Here is a 21,413-nt window from a genome sequence, read left to right as displayed (position 1 = left end):
CAGTTGGAGGGGTCTAAAATGGAGATTTCCATAATACACAGTTTAAATAACTTTTAAAGACTCACCTGTAGGCTTAACTGAATAAAACCCAATGGCCTCTCCTTTCTTCCACAGAATCTTAGCATAATCAGTACTGCTATGACACAGGAATGGGATCTCATTTCTCTCCATTTCCTGTTTTCTATAAATAATTCGATTCAGAACATACAGAACCACTCTCTCCCCAAGAGTGCTCACCTACAAAGAGAGTCAAACACCAGGCACAGCAGTTATAATATGCATCAATCACAAGATGCTATTTACTTTGCTCCCTGCTCCCATACCTCATACTGGCATTCAAAGCACTTTAAATGCATTCAAAACAATTTGCAAAACATTTTATTACCACAGAGATGAGACTAATCATTCACACAGATTACAATCCATTTCCACAGACACATATTATGCATAGAATACTCCCTTTCAACAAAATTCTAAATCAGGCAAAACAGGTCCCCAACGTACCAATTCCTAGCACCTCTTTCAGCACTCGCCATCTTCTTTCTGCTTCCAGCTGCCCAGATCCAGGGTCTTACCAACCCTAATCACAGCCCTCAGTATAGTAAACTACTTCAACTGCTTTTCAGTCTCCACATTTTTTAAAAAAAAGGGCAGCTTAGTGTTATCCCCTGAACACTTTAAGAACAATTACATCATTTGGTGAGGGAAGCCACAATTATGCTCTTGGGAAAGAAAGGTGTCTCATCTTTTCCTGGTAAAATGTTCATTTAATAGCCCTATCTTTGCTGTCAACAAAGACAGGGACACCAAAGTCTAATAAAAACATACTTAGGGCAGTAACAGAACAGAAACAGAGCCTCACTTCCTACACACAGGGCTACATGGTCACAGGGACCCCACCAACACTCAGGACTTTCCAATATCAAATAGTGAGGTAGGTGTTCCTCATACACAGGCCAGTGGGGTGGCTCATGCCTGTAACCCCAGCACTTTGGGAAGCTGAGGTGGATGGATCACTTGAGCTCAGGAGTTTGAGACCAGCTTGGGCAACATGGCAAAACCCACTGGTCTCTACAAAAAAATATAAACATTAGCCGGGTGTGGCTGTGCACATCTGTAGTCCCAGCTACTCAGGAGGCTAAAGTGGGAGGATCACTTGAGCGCAGAGGTTGAGGTTGCAGTGAGCTGTGATTGCACCACAGCACTCCAGCCTGGGCGACAGAGTAAGACCGTGTCTCCAAAAAAAAAAAAAAAAAAAAAAAAAAGGTCTGTATATAAGCCTATTTTCCCCCAGGTCTCTTAAAAGAAAACAAATTCAGCCTCTAATTAGTTTAGTGAATAGAGAAAAGATTGACCGTATACATATACTACTCTCAAAAATACCCCAGGCAGGGGATCTCACATACCAAACACAGGAAATAGCAGCTGACTAGCAATAGCTTCCAAGGCAACCCATTCCTTCCCTGAACCCACAGTTCTGACCAACAACAATTCTTCCTTATTCAGACCTGAAATCTATTTCTCAAAGACTAATTTTGATATTGTGCAGCCACACAGCCTATAAATATTTGAAGATAGAGGCATGATGTTTCCCTAAATTTCACACCAACATTAAACATGGTTAAAAATGAAGGAAAAGGCTAATCTAACACAATTTGGGATACTCTTGCCATTTCAGTCCTCTCTCTTGAAATTGCTCCAGATCCGTAACATCTCTCTTCATGTTTGGGACGTGGATTTCATGAAGATATTTTGAAGGTGCTGCTGAGACAATGGGGCTTTTCTATATAAACAAAGTTTTCATTAGCTTTTTTGCTTATCTGGATTTTACTGCTAATTAACTAAAGCCCAATACTTTTTCATATGTACTATTGTTTCAGTTTGGTGTTCATGGTGTACAGTTAACTTTTTGAACCTATAGGTATTACATTTCTCCTTATTTTAATTTTATTATGTTAGATCTTCCTCTTTGCTTCTTCAGTCTGCCCTTCACAGATTAGCTCCTCCATTCAGCACTGTGACATGCAGAATTGATAAGCATGCCTCTAAGTCACAGACAAAATGAAGGACACAATGGACAACATTTTGCAGCATGCTATTGAGGACCTCCCTTCCATATAATTGAGCATCAGGTTCCAGGTACACAGAGGTTTATAAAAATAAAGCCACTTGCTCCAAGTCAAGTGTTTGTTAAGTACAAAAATAGTTATACCCTCCTGTAACTTTACCAACCAATTTTTCCTTACTGGCCAGGATTTGACTGGAATAGCAGTCCCCCTTCACTGATTTCTCTATTTAAGAGGCAATGGAGGCCAGGAGTGGTGGCTCACACCTGTAATCCCAGCACTGTGGGAGGCCAAGGCGGGTGATCACTTGAGGTCAGGAGTTCGAAACCAGCCTGGCCAACATGGCGAAACCACATCTCTACTAAAAATACAAAAATTAGCTGGGCAAGGTAGCACACGCCTGTAGTCCCAGCTACTCGGGAGGCTAAGGCAAGAGAACTGCTCAAACCCAGGAGGTGGAGGTTACAGTGAGTCGAGATCACGCCACTGCACTCCAGCCTGGGCAACAGTCTGTGTCAAAAAAAAAAAAGAAAGGGAATGTTGTCCCTAAGGTAACTAAGGCTGAAGAAGTCCTAATAGCTGTAGTCTTATTTTTGGTTTTGACTCCTCCTCTTTTCCCAATCCATATCTGGAGGTTTCATAGTTTCTCCACTTGATTAGGAAAAGCTACAATATACCATCATATTAAGATTCTCCCTTCTCCTTCTCCATCCTTTGGCTTTCTTATCTGTAATGTGCCAAACCTTGGTCATGTTAAAACACATCAAAATGTTTACTTTCTTGACATACATACTTCCTTTCACTATCAGAACTGTTTCTGAGAACAAATTATACTCCTTTATTACTATCTACTCCTCCAATTTTACAGCTTTATGCAGGGATTTAATTCCCTCCTCCCCTTCAGTTTTGTTCAACGTTTCTTATCAGACTGGCAGATAACCAGGTGTACACATTCTCCTAGCCTTCAGCAGATGGGCCTACCACTTTGGGAATCTTAAGGCCCACTGAAGAATTAATGCAATATTCAAAAGTTACTAATACTTAATAATAGTAAGTGTGTTATTCTCATATTCTCCCATCTCTTTCAAGGTTCCTAACTCAAAGGGAAGAAAATAAAAACACCCTAGTAACCTGTAAGTTTCTTCAGTTTCTTTTTTTCCTGCTGCCGCTGCCCCTTTAAGCAAACATCAAGTTATGCTTTATTGTGAATTGGAGCAACGCGATCAAAGTTTCTTGATATGCTTTCCTTGTTTCTTCTGATTGGTTCAACTGCCCACAAAAAAATGAACAGTAGCTGGCACCCTGTGAATGTGACAAGTTTTTAACAGACTTGGCTTATCCTAGAAGTATTCTAAAGGAAGAATATCAAGACACATAAATATTTCTGTTGAATTCATCCTCCTGTTGGCCGGGTGTGGTGGCTCATGCCTGTAATCCCAGCACTTTGGGAGGCTGAGGCGGGTGGATCACTTGAAGTCAGGAGTTCGAGACCAGCCTGACCAACATGGAGAAACTCCGTCTCTACTAAAAATACAAAATTAGCACGGCATGGTGGCGCATGCCTGTAATCCCAGTTTCTCGGGAGACTGAGGCAGGAGAATCGCTTGAACCCAGGAGGCAGAGGTTATGGTGAGCCGAGATCGCACCATTGCACTCCAGCCTGTGAGACGAGAGCGAAACTCCACCCCAAAAAAAAGAAAAAAACAAAACATGATCCTCATCAAGGGTCTTTTAGGATTAATTAACAAGAAACTCTATACTTAATTAATGAATAGTACTGCTTCTCCAAAAAGTCAGTATTCTTGTTAAGTAAGCAAAGTCTAATGCACTTCTACCAAGTCAGTTTCCTATTTCTCCAATATTATAAATCTCACTGTTCCAGCCACCAAAGATTTCATCATTATTTTATTATGCTCTGCCTCCTCAAATATGTTACATCTTGGTTTCTATGGATTTTCCACATCCTGTCCTATTTATCCTCCAATAACTAGAGCACCAGAGATGTCTCTTAAACCCTTTCATCTCTGGCATGAAAACCAGCTTCCTTCCTGCAACACTCTTCAGCTGGCTGGCTTCTACTATAACCCTGCAGAGGCTGGAAGCTTGTTCTCTCCCGAACCTGGTCATTCCACTGTTAGGAACATTGTATAGACGACCTGAGGAGGCCCTACTAATAAACAAGTTTCCTGGTCAGTCTCTCCTAGAGACAGAAGCTAAACAATTACATAAAGAGAACTAGCTTCTCCTCTAACAAATAAGAAAATCAGAAGCTAAAGTGGTTTAAGGTAGCCAAAGCTCAGCTGATCCATAGGTATTCATTCTTCCTCACCCAATCTCAGATACTTACAGAATCACATAAAAATAGAGGAAGCCCAACCTGAATGCTGGCTTCTTCATAAGAATGAAATTCTAGAGTTTAACATAACCTGATTATTTTTAAATAGGGAAGAGCTCAAAAACTATCACTGTTTACAGGAAACACTGTGAATTGGCCTCAAAAGAAACACTCAAAATTAGAGGATCTTGTTACCTGCTTAAGCCCCTCTCTTGAAGGAACAGATGTTTTCACAATATCATCAATAGCCCACCACTGATCAGCAAGGTAAAGTGCCACAGCTAAAAGAGAATAAATAATCATTAACACCTAAGTTTTAAAGTACACTTTTAGACTTAATAAGGCCACATTGTACTATAAAGTATCCATATACTTTATATTTGAATATCTATATAAAACTTACCAAATACTAATATTGTACTTTATAGCCTCATTTACACCATTTTTATTTTATTTCATTGATATGGTTCGGCTGCATCCCCACCCAAATCTCATCTTGAACTGTAATCCCCACAATTCCTACATGTGGCGGGAGGGACTCGGTGGGAGGTGATTGGATCATGGCGGCATGGGGGTCCCCATTATCACGAGATCTGATGGTTTTATAATGTTTGACTGTTCCTCCTTCACATGCGCACCCACACTCTATCTTGCCTGCCACCATGTAAGATGTGCCTGCTTCCCCTTCTGCCATGATTGCAAGTTTCCTGTGGCCTCCCCAGTCATGCGGAACTGTGAGTCAATTTTTAATTTTTTTTTTCTTTTTTTTTTTTTGGAGATGGAGTTTCACTCTTGTTGCCCAGGCTAGAGTGCAATGGTGTGATCTCGGCTCACTGCAACCTCTGCCTCTTGGGTTCAAGCGATTCTCCCTGCCTCAGCCTCCAAAGTAGCTGAGATTACAGGCATACACTACCACGCCCAGCTAATTTTGTATTTTTAGTAGAGATGGGGTTTCACCATGGTGGTCAGGCTGGTCTCGAACTTCTGACCTCAGGTGATCCACCCGCCTCAACCTCCCAAAGTGCCAGGATTTCAGGCATGAGCCACCGCGCCTGGCTGAGAGTCAATTAAATCTCTTTTTGTTATAAATTACCCAGTCTCAAGAAGTTCTTTATAGCAGTATGAGAAAATTTAGCTATAAGCAATTAAGAATTACATTTTCCTAAAATGTTATAAATTACCCAGTCTCAAGAAGTTCTTTATAGCAGTATGAGAAAATTTAGCTATAAGCAATTAAGAATTACATTTTCCTAAAATTACAATTTGAAACACTTTTTTTAAAAAAACAAATTCCTTCATGTAGCTACCTTTTAAATACGTTTCTAACAGTTTGGAGGAAAATTTCTTAATTTATAAAAATTAAGCAAAAAGAGACCTGTCAGTGAATCTTCAGGTGCAAAGAGAGCAAGAATTTTCTGGGTCTGATCTCCACCGTAAAGAGGTACAAAGCCTACATTTGACAGGCTAATAGGAATCTGAAATGACGAATTAATAAAAATTAGTGAACAGTCTGTTAAGAAAATACATTTAAAAAAATATTTTATCAAGTAGTAAACTTTTCCTATGTTAATTTTAATTAACTTTATTTTACAGGAGACATTATTTCTAGTCTCTAAAAAAAAGAGTAAATCAAATAGACTTCCCTTTTGGAATAATTTTATTGTCTTAGGGAAAATATGAAAAGTTGTTTCAATAAATATTATGTTCTAGTCACATATCTGAATAAAAACCAAAGCTATAATATGGCCCACAAAGTCATTAAAAAACAACTATAATCTATTATCTGTTATTTAGACTACTTGAGGAAGACATCCCATTTTCTAGTTAAAAAAAAAAGCAGTCAAGTAAATTAATTTTTCTGGGAAGATACATGCTATTAATATGCTTTAATATGTTTTTGCCTTCACTTAATTCAACACTTATTCCCTATTTAGAGATAACATTACAATTCAGAGAATTATAAAAATACTGGTGCTGGGGAAGACTCAAGAATTAAGTATTTCCAGAAGAAAAATCCAAGGCCTAGAGAGGTTAAGGAATTTGTCCACCACAGTTCACAGTGAAACTCTAATGATTCCAAGTCTAATGATCTTTCTATCACAAAATATCATAATTTACTGACTAGAAAATTTGATTTTACTTTTTTAGAAAAAGGGAGAAAAGATTCATGGCACAAAAAATGGGTAATTTAGTATTTTGCTGATTTTTTAATTTAACAATTTTCTAAACTCACAAATTCCAAATCTAAAGTAAACCTGAAGTAGCTCAAATATAGTAAACAGTCTTAGCAAAACTGGTGAACTTCTCACATATAATTTTAAAGACATAAAGTCAAATAGCAATAACCTGTGGAGTTTGTCTTTTTAAAAACTGATCAATCAATATTTATCCATTTTACTGAATAGATTTCTGTAAAGATTTCAAAAATTAATGATTAACACTTAAAATGGATTTTTTTAAAAAAGGATATTTATTTCATGTATAAACTGGACTGAAAAGATTGATGACAATCACTGCAGAACACCTTACCGTAATATTGAGAAGAGAAAAACACTCTGGATTTTCAGGGTCCCCACACCTTAAATCTGACATGTAATCTTCAGCAGAATTTTCCAGTTCCTCATGGCTGCAATTTTCCAGCATATCCACAGGGAATGCCATCCTCTTTAACAAACAATATGGAACAAACGGTTCAGAATATGAAATGCCATCTTCCTTTACACACAGAAAATAAATTTTACTACAATGTTGCCATATTTTGTTGCAACAAGATCTTTCTGTTTCACTATGCCCACAGACTACAACTTGAACCTGCTGATTTAACCATGTATGTCAAAAAGAAAACTTTCAAACATTATTCATTTGTATTAAAAACAGGCAATGAAATAAATTAACAGATACTTCCTTAAACAATAAATATGGTTACACAGGCATAGGACATATTTATATGTACATACACACAAAAATACACATATAAAATATACTCTCATAAACCACTCAACATAAAAGCCACTGTAAAAGGACACAAGGGAACTTTTTGGAATAATGAAAATGTTCTAGATTGTGATGATAGCTGCACAACCCTATAAATTTCAAACAAAAAATCTAAAAAATCACCGCAGGGACAGTGGCTCACATCTGTAATCCCAGCACTTTGGGGGGCTGAGGCAGGTGGATCATGAGGTCAGGAGTTCAAGACCAGCCTGGCCAAGACAGTGAAACCCCGTCTCTAATAAAAATACAAAAATTAGTCAGGCATGGTGGCAGGTGCCTGTAATCCCAGCTACCGGGGAGGCTGAGGCAAGAGAATCGCTTGAACCCGGGAGGTGGAGGTTGCAGTGAGCCAAGATCGCACCACTGTACTCCAGCCTGGATGAAAGAGTGAGTGTCTCAAAAAAAAAAATCACTGAATTGTACGGTTGCAACAGATGAATGTTATGGTATATAAGTTATATTTCTCATATATATAGCTTTTTTTTTTTTTTTTTTTTTTTTTGAGATAGGGTTTCGCTCTGTGGCCCAGGCTCAAGGGCATTGGTGCAATCGTTGTTCTATGCAACCTTGAACTCTTGGGCTCAAGAGATTCTTCTGCCTTGGCCTCCCAAAGTGCTGGGATTACAGACACTGAGCCACTATGCCAGGCCTATATAGCTGGGTTTTTTTTGTTGTTGTCGTTATTTGTTTTTTAAGCCAGAGCTTTAATGGGGAAACACTAAAGGTTTTAACACTAACAATTAGAAAAACAAGGACTCCACTACTATATAATATTATGTAAGCAATGATCAATGCAATTAGACAAGAGAAAGCAATTAGAGGCATAATAACCGGGGTCGGAGTAGGGTAGAAGTGAAGCTACTGCCATATCTATTATTTGCAAATAATATACTTAACTGAAAAATTTTTAAAAATCCATGAAAAAACTATTCCAAACAACAAGAAAATTTAGTAAAATAGGACATAAAATTAGCATACAGAAACCAGGTCTTCATATATACAACATAACAGTAAGAAGAAATAAGGGGCGGGGGGAGGCAAAGTAAAAATAGAAAAAAAAAAAAGTATAAATAGAGATGAAGACCTCATTTACAACAGCAAAAATCAAAATAGGCTTAAAATCAACAACAGAAACAGTATAAAATCTGTATGAGGAAAACTACAAAGCATTCCTGAAAGTGAACAAGAGGAAAGAAAAACCATGTTCTTGGAAGCTTCAGCATCATAAAGGTACCGGATCTCCCTAAGATAATCTACTAATTTAATGCAATCCTAATGAAATACCTTTAAGGTTTTATTGTTTCCTGAAGAAAAGTTGATTACAAAATTAATTTGAAAGGACAAGCAAAAATAGCTAGAAGAATGCACCCTGTCAGAGATTAAAACATCTTATAAAACTTCTATAATTAAAACAATGTGATACAGGCACGTGAATAAACAAATGGAACAAGATACAGAAATACACATACCTATGGAAATTGAGTATGTAATAATAGAGACATTTCATTTAGCGGGGAAAAGACTTTTTTAATAGGTAGTATTATTTCATCCGTCTATCTTATTTTTAAATGAGACATTAATGTGCTTATTCATTTTGAACTTCTTATATTTGAAATCATTCAGTATGCTCTTTACTGTGTTAACTCTCTTCACTCAACATTACTTCCATGAGAAACATGAATGCTGATGCATCTATCAGTTAATTTATTTACCCATTCTACTGTTGATGAACATTTGGCTATTTCCAGTATTTGGCAATTATGAATAAAGCTGCTATAAGCACTCACGCATGAGTTTTCTGGTAGACATATGTGGTCATTGTTGTTAGGTCTATATACCCAGGCTAACTAATGTTACCAAAAGTGAGACAACCCTACTGCATCCTGATGTGATGCAACAAGAAAATCGGACCTAAATCTAACCAAGCCATTAGAAAAATGTGTTAAATGATGCCTTAAGTATGCAGTCAACCAAGTTTAGAATAACTCAGTTTCTTCTAAATATATGACATGGAGTTTACAGAAAAAAAGTAAGATGGAAAGAAAATATAAATTAAAAGTAACTTAAAAGACACGTCAATGCATTGCAGAGGGTATCCTGATTTGCTTACTCCTGAAAATTTCCATGACAAGGCCAGGCACAGTGGCTCATGCCTGTAATCCCAGCACTTTGGGAGGCCAAGGAGGATGGATCGCTTGAGCTCAGAAGATCGAGACCAGCATGGGCAACATAGTGAGACCTTGGCTCTACAAAAAATATGAAAATTAGCTGGGTATGGTGGTATGTGCCTATAGTCCCAGCTACTCAGGAGGCTGAGGTGAGATAATTACCTGAGCCCAGGAGTTTGATGATGCAGTGAGGTATGATCGTGCCAGCCTGGGCAACAGAGTGGGACCTTGTCTCAAAAAAAAAAAGAAAAGAAAAGAAAAGAAAAATTTCTATGATAAAAAGTTAAATAAAAAATAAACATATGGGTGGGGCGCGGTGGCTCACACCTGTAATCCCAGCCCTTTGGGAGGCTGAGGCAGGCAGACCACGAGGTCAGGAGATGGAGACCATCCTGGCTAACACAGTGAAACCCCGTCTCTACTGAAAACACAAAAAGTTAGCTGGCCGTCGTGGTGCATGCCTGTAGTCCCAGGTATTCAGGAGGCTGAGGCAGGAGAATCGCCTGAACCCAGGAGATGGAGTACACAGTGAGCCAAGATCACACCACTGCAATTCAGCCTGGGTGACAGAGCAAGACTCCGTCTCAAAAAAATAAAAAATAAAAAAATAAACTTATGAGACATCAAATACTAAGCTATTAGTTCTTAAAGGAAGTATAAAGTTGTACAGAATATCTTCTTTTAAAAGTTACCTAGTTTGCATTTACCCAATAACCTCTTCAATTTTTATTTAAAACAGTTTTACAAAGGGGAAGGCAGAAGATCAACTAAAAGTTACTTTCCTCTTTGAAATGACCTTCAAACTTATTTTATCACAAAAATATTAGAAGGCAAGAAACTGAAAATCTAATGGAAATATGAGAGAAACTTCAAAAAAAGACACAGGACTGACATATACCATAACAGTTAATAATTATGTTTTTCTGAATTTTGAAGATATGATGATGATAAGAGGAACTATTTTTACCCTAATCTGAAATTTAGGTCCTAAGGACTTTAAAACTTGATGTACATATGGTTGGGAGCCTAATTTTATATAAATATGTACACTTTTAAATCAAATTGATTTTTAAAAATCAAAACTTAAAAACAGAAAGTACAAATTCATTTCAACTGTTAGTAAATGTAAATGTCTAAATTAAAGAGAAGGTAAGAAAAATCTGTGAAATGATTTGGAAGTAATACCACAAGATTTCCAGTCAACTTTTAAATAGCCTATGAATTTCGAGAGAGATCAACCAGGAGCTTATGCAAGTAAGATGTTATAGTTAGAAAAGGATCACAAAATAAAACAGTAGCTCTATTTGTGAAGGAAGCTTCTTTGTTAGCTTGGGCAAATATTTGTATTTCTATCAAATTCAATATGTAAAAGTAAACTATGGAAATATAATATTATGTTCTACAGTCAGATCTAACAATTCCAATGAAGATTAAAACTGTAGATGAAATTATAAACACAAAACAAATGGTCAATAGTGGATAAAAGAAGTATGACTAGGAAAACAGAACGTAGTAACTGTTTTTCTTCTCTTACAGAGAAGATCCCAAATATATAATGTCCAAATAATTGTATCAAAGACTCAAATATCCAAGTAAAGCACTGAGACATTTATTATACCATATCATTGACTAGATGAGGCTCAAGAGGATTAATGTCACAGCATTCCACTTAAATCAATTCAAAAGATTCACCTGAATATTAGCTACCAAAACGAAGTATGGATGAAACACATTTAAATTTTTCATTTACTAAGAGCAATTGTAATCTAAAGCATGAAATGGAAATTTGTATTTGAAGACTGCTTCCAGAAACTTTGTCTATAAAAGCATGGTCAATCACAACCATATAAAAATAATATGGCAGCATAAAGAATACAAAATGGACATGAGTTTTATAGAATAGCAAGTTCAAGTTCACAAGTGATTTCTTTTTCACCTACTGTTACTATGATACTATGGTTCTTAGAAGATTTTAAATGCTAATTTCATATTTAAAATTCTAAATATGCATTTTATTTTAGTTTGATCATTGAAAAGGATAAAATTCTATTAAATAAGCAAACTAGGTCATCTAAATAAAGGATCCAAAGTCATAACATACAATCAGAGAACTTTAGGGTAGCAAATAGTCTTGGAAGTCTTGGCCTCAGCCTCCCAAGTAGCTTACACCACAAGCACACACCATCACACCCAGCTAGTTTGTATTTTTTTATAGAGACGAGGTCTCCCTACGTTGCCCAGGCTGGTCTCAAACTCCTGGGTTCAAGCGATCCTTCTGCCTCAGCCTCCAGTGTGATTACAGGTGTAAGCCACTGTGTGAGGCCCTAACAGGCCTTAGATAAGAGTGGTGTACAGGCCCACCCTATTAGGTCATGGCAGGGGTGAGACTGGAACACAGGACAGGTATCCCTAAGTCCTAAGTCCACTGATCTTTCCTCTATCTCAGTGTTGTCCAAACTTCAATAATTTGCATACCACCATCAACATTTTTCTGAGTGTCAAGTGCCTATATCACTATCTAATATTTTTCTCAATTCACTTAAAAAAAAAAAAGCACTCCTCTCATCCCATCCCTGCTCCCCTTTTATAATTGTGATAAAATATACATAACAAAATTTAGCATTTTAACCACTTTTAAGTATACAGTTCAGTATACTCACAATGTTGTGCAACCAGCACCACTACCCATTTCCAGAACTTTTTCATCACCCTAAACATGGTCTGTACCCATTAAACAGTAACTATCCATTCCTTCCTCCCACCAGCCCCTGGTAACCTCTATTTTACTTCCTGTTTATGAAATGGAGTATTCTAAGAACATTTAAGTGAAATTATAGGATAACTGTCCTTTTGTGTCACATTTATGTCACTGTGCATAATGGTCACAAGGTTCGTCCACGTTGTAGCATGTATCAGAATCTCAACTCACTTTTTTAGAAACATTTTAACCCTAAACTATTAAGACTTGCGTGCAACAATAAAGGGAAAAATACTAAGACCTATGAAACCACCAATTTGATATATTAGATTATACACTTTCCTAATCAGCATTAAATTTCCTAGAAGTGTTCACCTGAATATAATCTTAAGATATCTACCAAATTGCCAATAGTATGTCAGCACATTCGAAAACACAGCACTATACAAAAAGACATTACTACAGGTCAAAGGCAAGTAGAACATCACTAAAGTATGAAAATAAAAATTAGTGATTCTTCATTCTCTTTTTCAAGTAGGGTTTTTTAACAGAAAAAATAACTTCTGGGCTTATTTTTATTATCGTCAAAGATTATTTTTTAATATACAAAATGTTATTTAAATACAAAACAACCCTGTGTCCTGGAGTCTGACAATTTAGATACCCTCAAATTTGCATACAGAAGAACACCAGGGGAGAAACCCCTTAGATATTGTGATTTCTGAACACTGTTTAAAAACAACTATATCCCCCATCAAAAAGTGGGCAAAGGATATGAACAGACATTTCTCAAAAGAAGACATTCATACAGCCAACAGACACATGAAAAAATGCTCATCATCACTGGCCATCAGAGAAATGCAAATCAAAACCACAATGAGATACCATCTCACACCAGTTAGAATGGCAATCATTAAAAAGTCAGGAAACAACAGGTGCTGGAGAGGATGTGGAGAAATAGGAACACTTTTACACTGTTGGTGGGACTGTAAACTAGTTCAACCATTATGGAAAACAGTATGGCGATTCCTCAAGGATCTAGAACTAGATGTACCATATGACCCAGCCATCCCATTACTGGGTATATACCCAAAGGATTATAAATTATGCTGCTATAAAGACACATGCACACGTATGTTTATTGCAGCACTATTCACAATAACAAAGACTTGGAATCAACCCAAATGTCCATCAGTGACAGATTGGATTAAGAAAATGTGGCACATATACACCATGGAATACTATGCAGCCATAAAAAAGGATGAGTTTGAGTCCTTTGTAGGGACTTGGATGCAGCTGGAATGCATCATTCTTAGCAAACTATCACAAGAACAGAAAACCAAACACCGCATGTTCTCACTCATAGGTGGGAACTGAACAATGAGATCACTCGGACTCAGGAAGGGGAACATCACACACCGGGGCCTATCATGGGGAGGGGGGAGGGGGAGGGATTGCATTGGGAGTTATACCTGATGTAAATGACGAGTTGATGGGTGCAGCACAGCAACATGGCACAAGTATACATATGTAACAAACCTGCACGTTATGCACATGTACCCTACAACTTAAAGTATAATAATAATAAATAAATTTAAAAAAAAAACAACTATATCCATCATAGCTTTTAATATTTAAAAAACCAGAAAACACTTCCCTAATTCCAAAGGCCCAGACACACACACACCTATATCTCTCTTCTAAAATATTTTTATGTTTGCAAATCTGTTCTTAAATCCATTACTTTTGTTTCCAGTCATTCTCAGTGCTAAATTTTATTTGAATTTAAAGGAAGATGAAAGAATTAGAAACTATTATTATAAATCAGTAACAGCCGCAGGTAACATTTACTGAGAAATATCCCTTTATCAGGCTTTAGAGACTGTCACATTTACTATATAACAAAGAACTCCTATCTGCCGCATTTGATAAATGAAGAAACAGTTTTGGAATTCAAGAGACTTGACTAACATCATACCACTAGTGAGGCTAAAGAAATATGAACCCAGGCAATCAGATATACTTTTAATTATTTTTTATTAAATATGCAAAATCAAATATAGTATTTGTCATGGTTACATAACATTTTCTTTTGTAAAATATAATGATACCATTAAATATTCTATTCACATATTACACCAGAAAGAGCAGTAGAATTGTAATTCTGTGACCTAGGCTGTGGGGTCGGCTCTGCCACTAACTAGCTTTATGACCACAGGCAAGTTACTTACCCTCTTTAGGCTTCTGTACTCTCATTGGTAACGTGATGCAACTGGACAGGATGATCCTAAAGACCTTCTCACCTCTAAATGCTTGGAATTGTTTTTTTGTTTGTTTTGGAGTCTTGGTTAATTTAAGACTATGTAAACTGCTAGCCTAACAGTAGTTCTGCTACTAGTCTAGAGAGACAGTGGAAGGGTGGTAAAGTTCCAGAGAGAAATATAGGTTGCTATGATAAATCCCTTGCTTCTCTTTTTTGTTGTTTTTAAGCTTCTGTTCTATGTTACGTAACTGTAAAGCTGTCAGATCAAATTCTGTCAAGTACTTTATGCTCTGTCCATGAGATAAACCAAAAGGCCTAACTAGATTCTACATGAATGAGAAAGCTTAATGTAGCCTTAAGTGAACTCATCAAAAAACTGACACAGAATGGACAGCGAAGTGTAAAAAGTGTCCAAACTAATTTACAAATTAAGCAAATGGTATGCTCATTAATCCAGGGTAAGCTGTATAAAAGACATAATACCAAGACCTCTTATATAAGAGATCTAAGATCATCAGCATCTGCTATATTGTATCTACCTTTTAATAATTCCTTTTTTCCCAAAAAAATTATATATTTGACAGAATGAATACCCTTAAGAATGAAAAGAGTTAGAAAACAAATTTATATTATTGTGATTTTTTCCCTACTTATTGTTGATTACTGGATGCCAACTATATTCTTCCAAGAGGGGAACATATTCCACATGTTCAGCTCCTAAGTTATTTCATGATTCTTACAGGTTACTGTTATTATTTCGGGGCTTTGTGGGGAGAGGCAGATCCAAAAAAAAAAAATATGTACACTACAGAGCTGAAAGAATTCTCAAGCAAAAAAAAATAATTATCTCAACCAATCCAAGTCATGATCCTACCTCTCACAATTGTCTCTCCAACACTGAGAATAGGTTAGGTATCCAGGCAACATAATCAGCAACGCTCTCAACCTTATTTCTGAACCTTATTATGATTCCTCTCGCTTCCTCCCTTTTCTGTTTTCTTTTTTTTTTCGAGACGGAGTCTCGCTCTGTCGCCCAGGCTGGAGTGCAGTGGCTGGATCTCAGCTCACTGCAAGCTCCGCCTCCCGGGTTTACACCATTCTCCTGCCTCAGCCTCCCGAGTAGCTGGGACTACAGGCGCCCGCCACCTCGCCCGGCTAGTTTTCTGTATTTTTTTAGTAGAGACGGGGTTTCACCGGGTTAGCCAGGATGGTCTTGATCTGCTGACCTCGTGATCTGCCGATCTCGGCCTCCCAAAGTGCTGGGATTACAGGCTTGAGCCACCACGCCCGGCCTGTTTTCTAACATCATTTCCTTCTCTAATTAACCTGGGCCCTGTACTACATCGGTTCATCATCTTTACCTTACTTACTTATTCTTCTATCGCTCCTGCCCCAAGGTCCTAAATGCTAGATTCCTCTAACCACTCACCTTTTTCTACTATGAAAGCTGAGTTTTTGAATATGACAAAAATAACTGCTACAACTATCAAAATCTCAAATGGGCCTCAACACTGTTCAGCAATCCTTTTCTGTTTTCTGAGAAAGTAAAAACATTTAATTATGGATGGGTTAGGACTGCCTATAAATTAGGTAATGGAGCAGGAAGCTGAATGGGATTCATACCTGTTGGCTCTTCTTATTTCAAGTAGGAAGCAAAACCGTCTTTTGAAGTTATAACCACTAATCCGATAGTGGACTATGTGCCAGGTTCTATTCTGAACACTTCATTTGTATTACCTGATGTAACTTTTATCAAAAACCCATGAGGTGGGTGTTTTAATTCTCTTCACTTGGCCAAAAAGGAAACAAAGACACAAAGTGGCTGAGTAACTTGTTCAAGGGCACACTAGTAAGCAGCAGACCTAGTATTTGAACCCGGCAGTCCGACTCCGATGTTCATTTTTTTCCATTATATTGGTATGTCTGAAAGCACAGCACCTTAGGCAGCCCTAATATGATTAAAGATTGCTTAATATATGTCAGAGGAAGTCTTCCAAGTATTCTTTCCAACTCAAAGTTTAATTCTCTCTCCCTGTACAGGAAAATGCTCCTGGATAAGAAATCATTTAAGCATGAAAAGTACTGTGTATTTGGCATGTTTTAGGCCTTCAAAAGCAAAATCCAGCTATATTGCAAAGGATTTTGAGAGTGTGTGAAAGGTGGTATAAAATACTGGTTAAGAGAGCTTGTTCTTGAGCCAAACTGGATTACTAGCTGTGTAACCAGGGGCAAATTACCTGAACATACAGAACACATAGAGGAAAATTCCTTCTGGTTGAGAAAGGAATAAACTGCTGCAACTAATAACTGAAAAATCAATCAAAACTTTTTTTTTTTGAGACAGAGTCTCACTCCCATCACCCAGGCTGGAGTGTAGTAGTGGGATCTCAGCTAGCTGCAGCTTCGTCCCCCAGTTAAAGCAACTCTCCCATCTCAGCCTCCCAAGTAGCTGGTATTATAGGCACATGCCACCATGCCCAGCTAATATTTTTTGTATTTTTAGTGGAGATGGGGTTTCCCCATGTTGGTCAGGCTGGTCTCGAACTCCTGACCTCAGGTGATCTGCCCGCCTCGGCCTCCCAAAGTGCTGGGATTACAGGTGTGAGCCACCGCACCCTGCCCAAAACTTTTGCATCTAAAAAGAAAAAACTCAGAGGAAATTGTAACCAATATGACTTATACAATCTAATACCTTAATACAGACGAATAATGCAGTGTTTTTTTTTTTTAAGCTAAGATGTAAATAAATAGACAAAGGGCATGAATAGAAAATTCATAAAACAGGAAAACAAACATCAAAAACACTCAACTTCTTTTTTTGAAAAAACGCCTACTTGCATTCGTTTTTTGCTTTGTTTTTGTTTGTTGTTAGAGACAGACTCTCACTCTGTCACCCAGGCTGCAGTGCAGTGGCACGACCACAGCTCACTATAGCCTCAAACTTCTGGACTCAAAAATCCTCTTACATTAGCCTCCTGAATGGCTAAGACTACAGGCACATGCCACCACACCCAGCTAAGTTTTTGAAAAGATTAATATGTTTGTACAGCAAAGTCTGGAAGGATACATTATACTGTTAACAGTAATTACTCCTGGTAGGGTGAAGGAAGACGAGAGGGCCCCAAGGGAGGAAACACAAAAGAAGAAAGTCAAATCCCCTTACGGCCTCCTTCCTCCAGTAGCTCACTTTGCAGGGCAGTCTCTCTTGGATACATGTGATAGGCAAAATTTGGGTTACACGCCTCCATCCTAATTCCAAGGGAGACAGAATATGAGCTTTTAGTGTTCTATCCTGGGGAGGCAAAGCAGGACTTATAAGGCTGAAATGAAACTCATAAAGAGGCCGGGAGCAGTGGCTCACGCCTGTAATCCCGCACCTCGGGAGATCAAGGCGGGTGGATCACCTGAGGTCATGAGTTTGAGACCAGCCTGGCCAACATGGCAAAACCCCATCTCTACTAAAAATATAAAAATTAGCCGGGCATGGTAGCAGGCACCCATAGTCCCAGCTACTGGGGAGGCCGAGGCAGGAGAATTGCTTGAACCCGGGAGGCGGAGGTTGCAGTGAGCTGAGATCACACCACTGCACTCCAGCCTGGGCAACAGAGCGTGACTCCGTCTCAAAAAAAAAAAAAAAAAAAAAAGATTATTTCAAAGGTGCTCAACAGCTGGAACACAAAATACAAACTGAATTACCACACCCGGAATGGATAATAAATCATTATCTTACTATCTATATTCTATGAGCAGGATATAGAGAATGCTACTTACACGCCTCGAAACATTTGCAGAAGTCTAACAATAAATTAATAGATATTTAAGAGAGAAAGAAACAGAAATGGGCTTGTAATTGAAGCTTCCACATGACTCTACTACATACCATAGTACAGTAAAGTAATACATTTGCCTGTGGAATGTGTCAGCAACTCTGGTACTTCACAACCCAGACTACTAAATATAATCTGCAGTGTACAAAGATCAGGAAAGATAAAATAAGTACTTAAATTAATAAACCATAAAACTGTGTCCATTTCAACATTGACAATATAAAATTCCTTACATTATCCTAGCTTCTCTACCACGTATCTGACTATACAGGGACTTTATTAAAGTTAAAAGGGGTTGGACATAGTAAACCTCCAGGATACAACCAATTTTTAAAAACAGGAGTCTAAACTATATGTTCACTGTTGTAGATATTTTTAACATAAAATAGCAGAGATTTGTCTCATTTAGAACAATGAAGACTGATGTTTTGATTTTAAAGGAAACATGTCTAACTTACATCAAAAGCAAAAACAAAACAAAACTTGGCACTTAATTTTGGCATACCATTTGCGAAATATTCTGCTGAGTCACAATCCCCACCACTACTCGACCAAACTCCCTAGTATTTTCACTAGACAACTAAGAAATATAACCATGGGCTGCCACTATGTAGCAGAGTATCTCAGCAATTTGGAAAAATGTCAGCCTCTAAACCACAGATTCTCTAATTCTGTCCTTTTGGGCCTCTCCAACTCTGTACTTGGAGCCACGGCCTCATTAACCTGCTCATGCTACTCTCTTGCAAACTCAGGTGGGCTTATTTACCCAGATTCAGTACAATTCTTACCTCTCATTGGTAGCAGGCCCATGGGAAGAAAGGACAAGAGATAGTAGTCTTATTTAACTTCAAAGCATATTTACTAAATAAATGAATGACTGAATAAAAGTTTGTATAAATAAACCACACACTGGTGCTAGGAGGAAGAGCTGCCACAGATGAACAAGAACATGCTGCTAGATAAAAAGTAACAGACGGCCTTTCAACAGGCAGATAGCGGGGAAGACCCTAAAAAAAACATGCTGAGGCCGGGCGCGGTGGCTCACGCCTGTAATCCCAGCACTTTCAGAGGCTGAGGCGGGAGGATCATGAGGTCAGGAGATCGAGACCATCATGGCTAATACGATGAAACCCCATCTCTACTAAAAATACAAAAAATTGGCCGGGCGTGGTGACGAGCACCTGTAGTCCCAGCTACTTGGGAGGCTGAGGCAGGAGAATGGCGTGAACCCAGGAGGCAGAGGTTGCAGTGAGCTGAAATCGTGCCTTCTTTTTTTTTTTTTTTTGTGAGGCGGAGTCTCACAAAAAAAAAAAAAAAAAAGAATATGCTGAATGGATGACTGAAAGCATATCAAGAATGGCAAGCAGTTGGATTTACCAAGAGAATTAAGGTATATAAAGACAAATGGTGGTGAAAGTACTAGGAAAATAGATTAAGCAGAGAACATAGCAGGCCAAGAATCCCAGATTAAAGAGTTTAGACCTCACTTGGTATACAAGCAGCAGGCCATTAAGGGACCTCGGGCATGAAAGAGACATTCAAGGCTATTCTTTAAGACAAATTATCTGACAGCTCCATATAGATTGGATTGGTAGGAAGAAATGAAGGGAGACAAGTTGAGGGACTGTTATGGTAAGTACCTTGTGCATAAATCTTTTAATATACTTATCACATAACAATACATAATACATAATAATGTTCATTTTTCTTCATCTGTCTCTCCTACCAGGCTCAGAACTACAGAGAGAAATAATCTACTTTTTCAGCACAGGTAAAAAGTGAGGATGAGCCAAATGATCAGCTGTCAGCGATCTACAGGTCTACAGTTGATTACTGTCATACAGGTCTACAATTGATTACTTTCCTTCCAAGCACTTACAGCTCACCTGGAGATGGAAACTAGGAAGAAAGGTCTTAATTTACAAAAGGATAACAACCTCAAAATGTCATTTACAATCATTTTTTTAAACTCAGAATGTATTTTCTGATGATAATAACAAGAGAACCACCAAATTTACTGATTGCTTATCTTGCACCTTGCATTGTGTTGAAACACTCTACACATCTCATTCCTCGAAATGATCCTATGAATCAGGTATTCCTATACACACTTTCTGAATGAGGAGCCTCAGATGTGGAGAGGTTAAGTAAGCTGTCCAAGTTCACACAGCTAGGAAGTGGCCGAGTTCAGCTATGAGCCTACACGATCTGTCTCCAGAGGAGTTTAACCTGGTGGCCAGGTTTAAAGGTCAAGACAAAAGGCCAACGTAATCCATGATGTATCTAAGTGTAATACAATTATAGAATATAACAACCAGATTATTCAGTCACTCCTTAGGAGTTAAATGTTTTTAAACCTTGTAATAAAGTTTCTTCAGACTTTTCTATATCTAAACGCCGTGACCCCTCTTCTTCAGAATTTTTAAATGGTTACTACGCAATAAAAATGAAGTCAAGTGTTTTAAAGCTAAAGTTAAAAAAAAAATAGGAAATATAACAACTGACGAAGTAAAATGCCTACCCAATATATCTTTTATTTTTAATTTTTGTGGGTACATAACAGTGTATATATTTATGGGGTACATGAGATATTTTGATCCAGGATACAATGCATAATAATCACATCAGGGTAAATAATCACATAAGGTCAGGCACAGTGGCTCACACCTTTAATCCCAGCACTTTGGAAGGCCAAGATGGGCAGATCACCTGAGGTTAGGAGTTCAAGACCAGCTTGGCTAACATGGTGAAACCTCGTCTCTACTAAAAATACAAAAAATTAGCCAGGTATGGTTGCGGATGCCTGTAGTCTTAACTACTCAAGAGGCTGAGGCAGAAGAACTGCTTGAATCTGGGAGGCGGGGGTTGCAGTGAGCCAAGACTGCACCACCACACTCCAGCCTGGGTGACAGAGCAAGACTCTATGTCAAAAATAATAATAATAATCACATCCATCACCTGAAGCATTTATCCTTTGTGTCACAAACAATCCAATCACACTTTATTTTTAAAAGTGGAATAAATTGTTGACTGTCATCACAATGTTGAGCTATCAAGCGCTA

The 21,413-nt window shown here is 37.9% G+C and overlaps 1 protein-coding gene across 8 annotated transcripts in view; it reads right to left on the bottom strand.

Moving 5' to 3' along the window:
• Positions 1-21,413, bottom strand: part of LOC105475144 (family with sequence similarity 169 member A) — an 89,632-nt gene that overhangs the window by 55,643 nt on the left and 12,576 nt on the right. For 7 of the 8 annotated variants that reach the window (XR_983161.3, XM_011730176.3, XM_011730175.3 and 4 more), the window contains exons 2-5: positions 6,931-7,065; positions 5,777-5,876; positions 4,597-4,682; positions 66-237 (exon numbers count right to left, since the gene is read on the bottom strand). Coding sequence is in view for 6 of the 8 variants with exons in the window: in XM_011730176.3 (XP_011728478.1) it covers positions 66-237; positions 4,597-4,682; positions 5,777-5,876; positions 6,931-7,062 (490 nt within the window). In the remaining 2 variants the exon portion in view is untranslated. Of the gene's footprint in view, positions 1-65; positions 238-4,596; positions 4,683-5,776; positions 5,877-6,930; positions 7,066-21,413 lie in introns of those variants that run through there. The other variant, XM_071098815.1, reaches the window with a different exon arrangement.

The sequence above is a fragment of the Macaca nemestrina genome, chromosome 6 (genome assembly GCF_043159975.1).
Source record: "Macaca nemestrina isolate mMacNem1 chromosome 6, mMacNem.hap1, whole genome shotgun sequence".
Taxonomy (NCBI): domain Eukaryota; kingdom Metazoa; phylum Chordata; class Mammalia; order Primates; family Cercopithecidae; genus Macaca; species Macaca nemestrina.
This window is presented reverse-complemented; position numbering and strand designations above follow the sequence as displayed.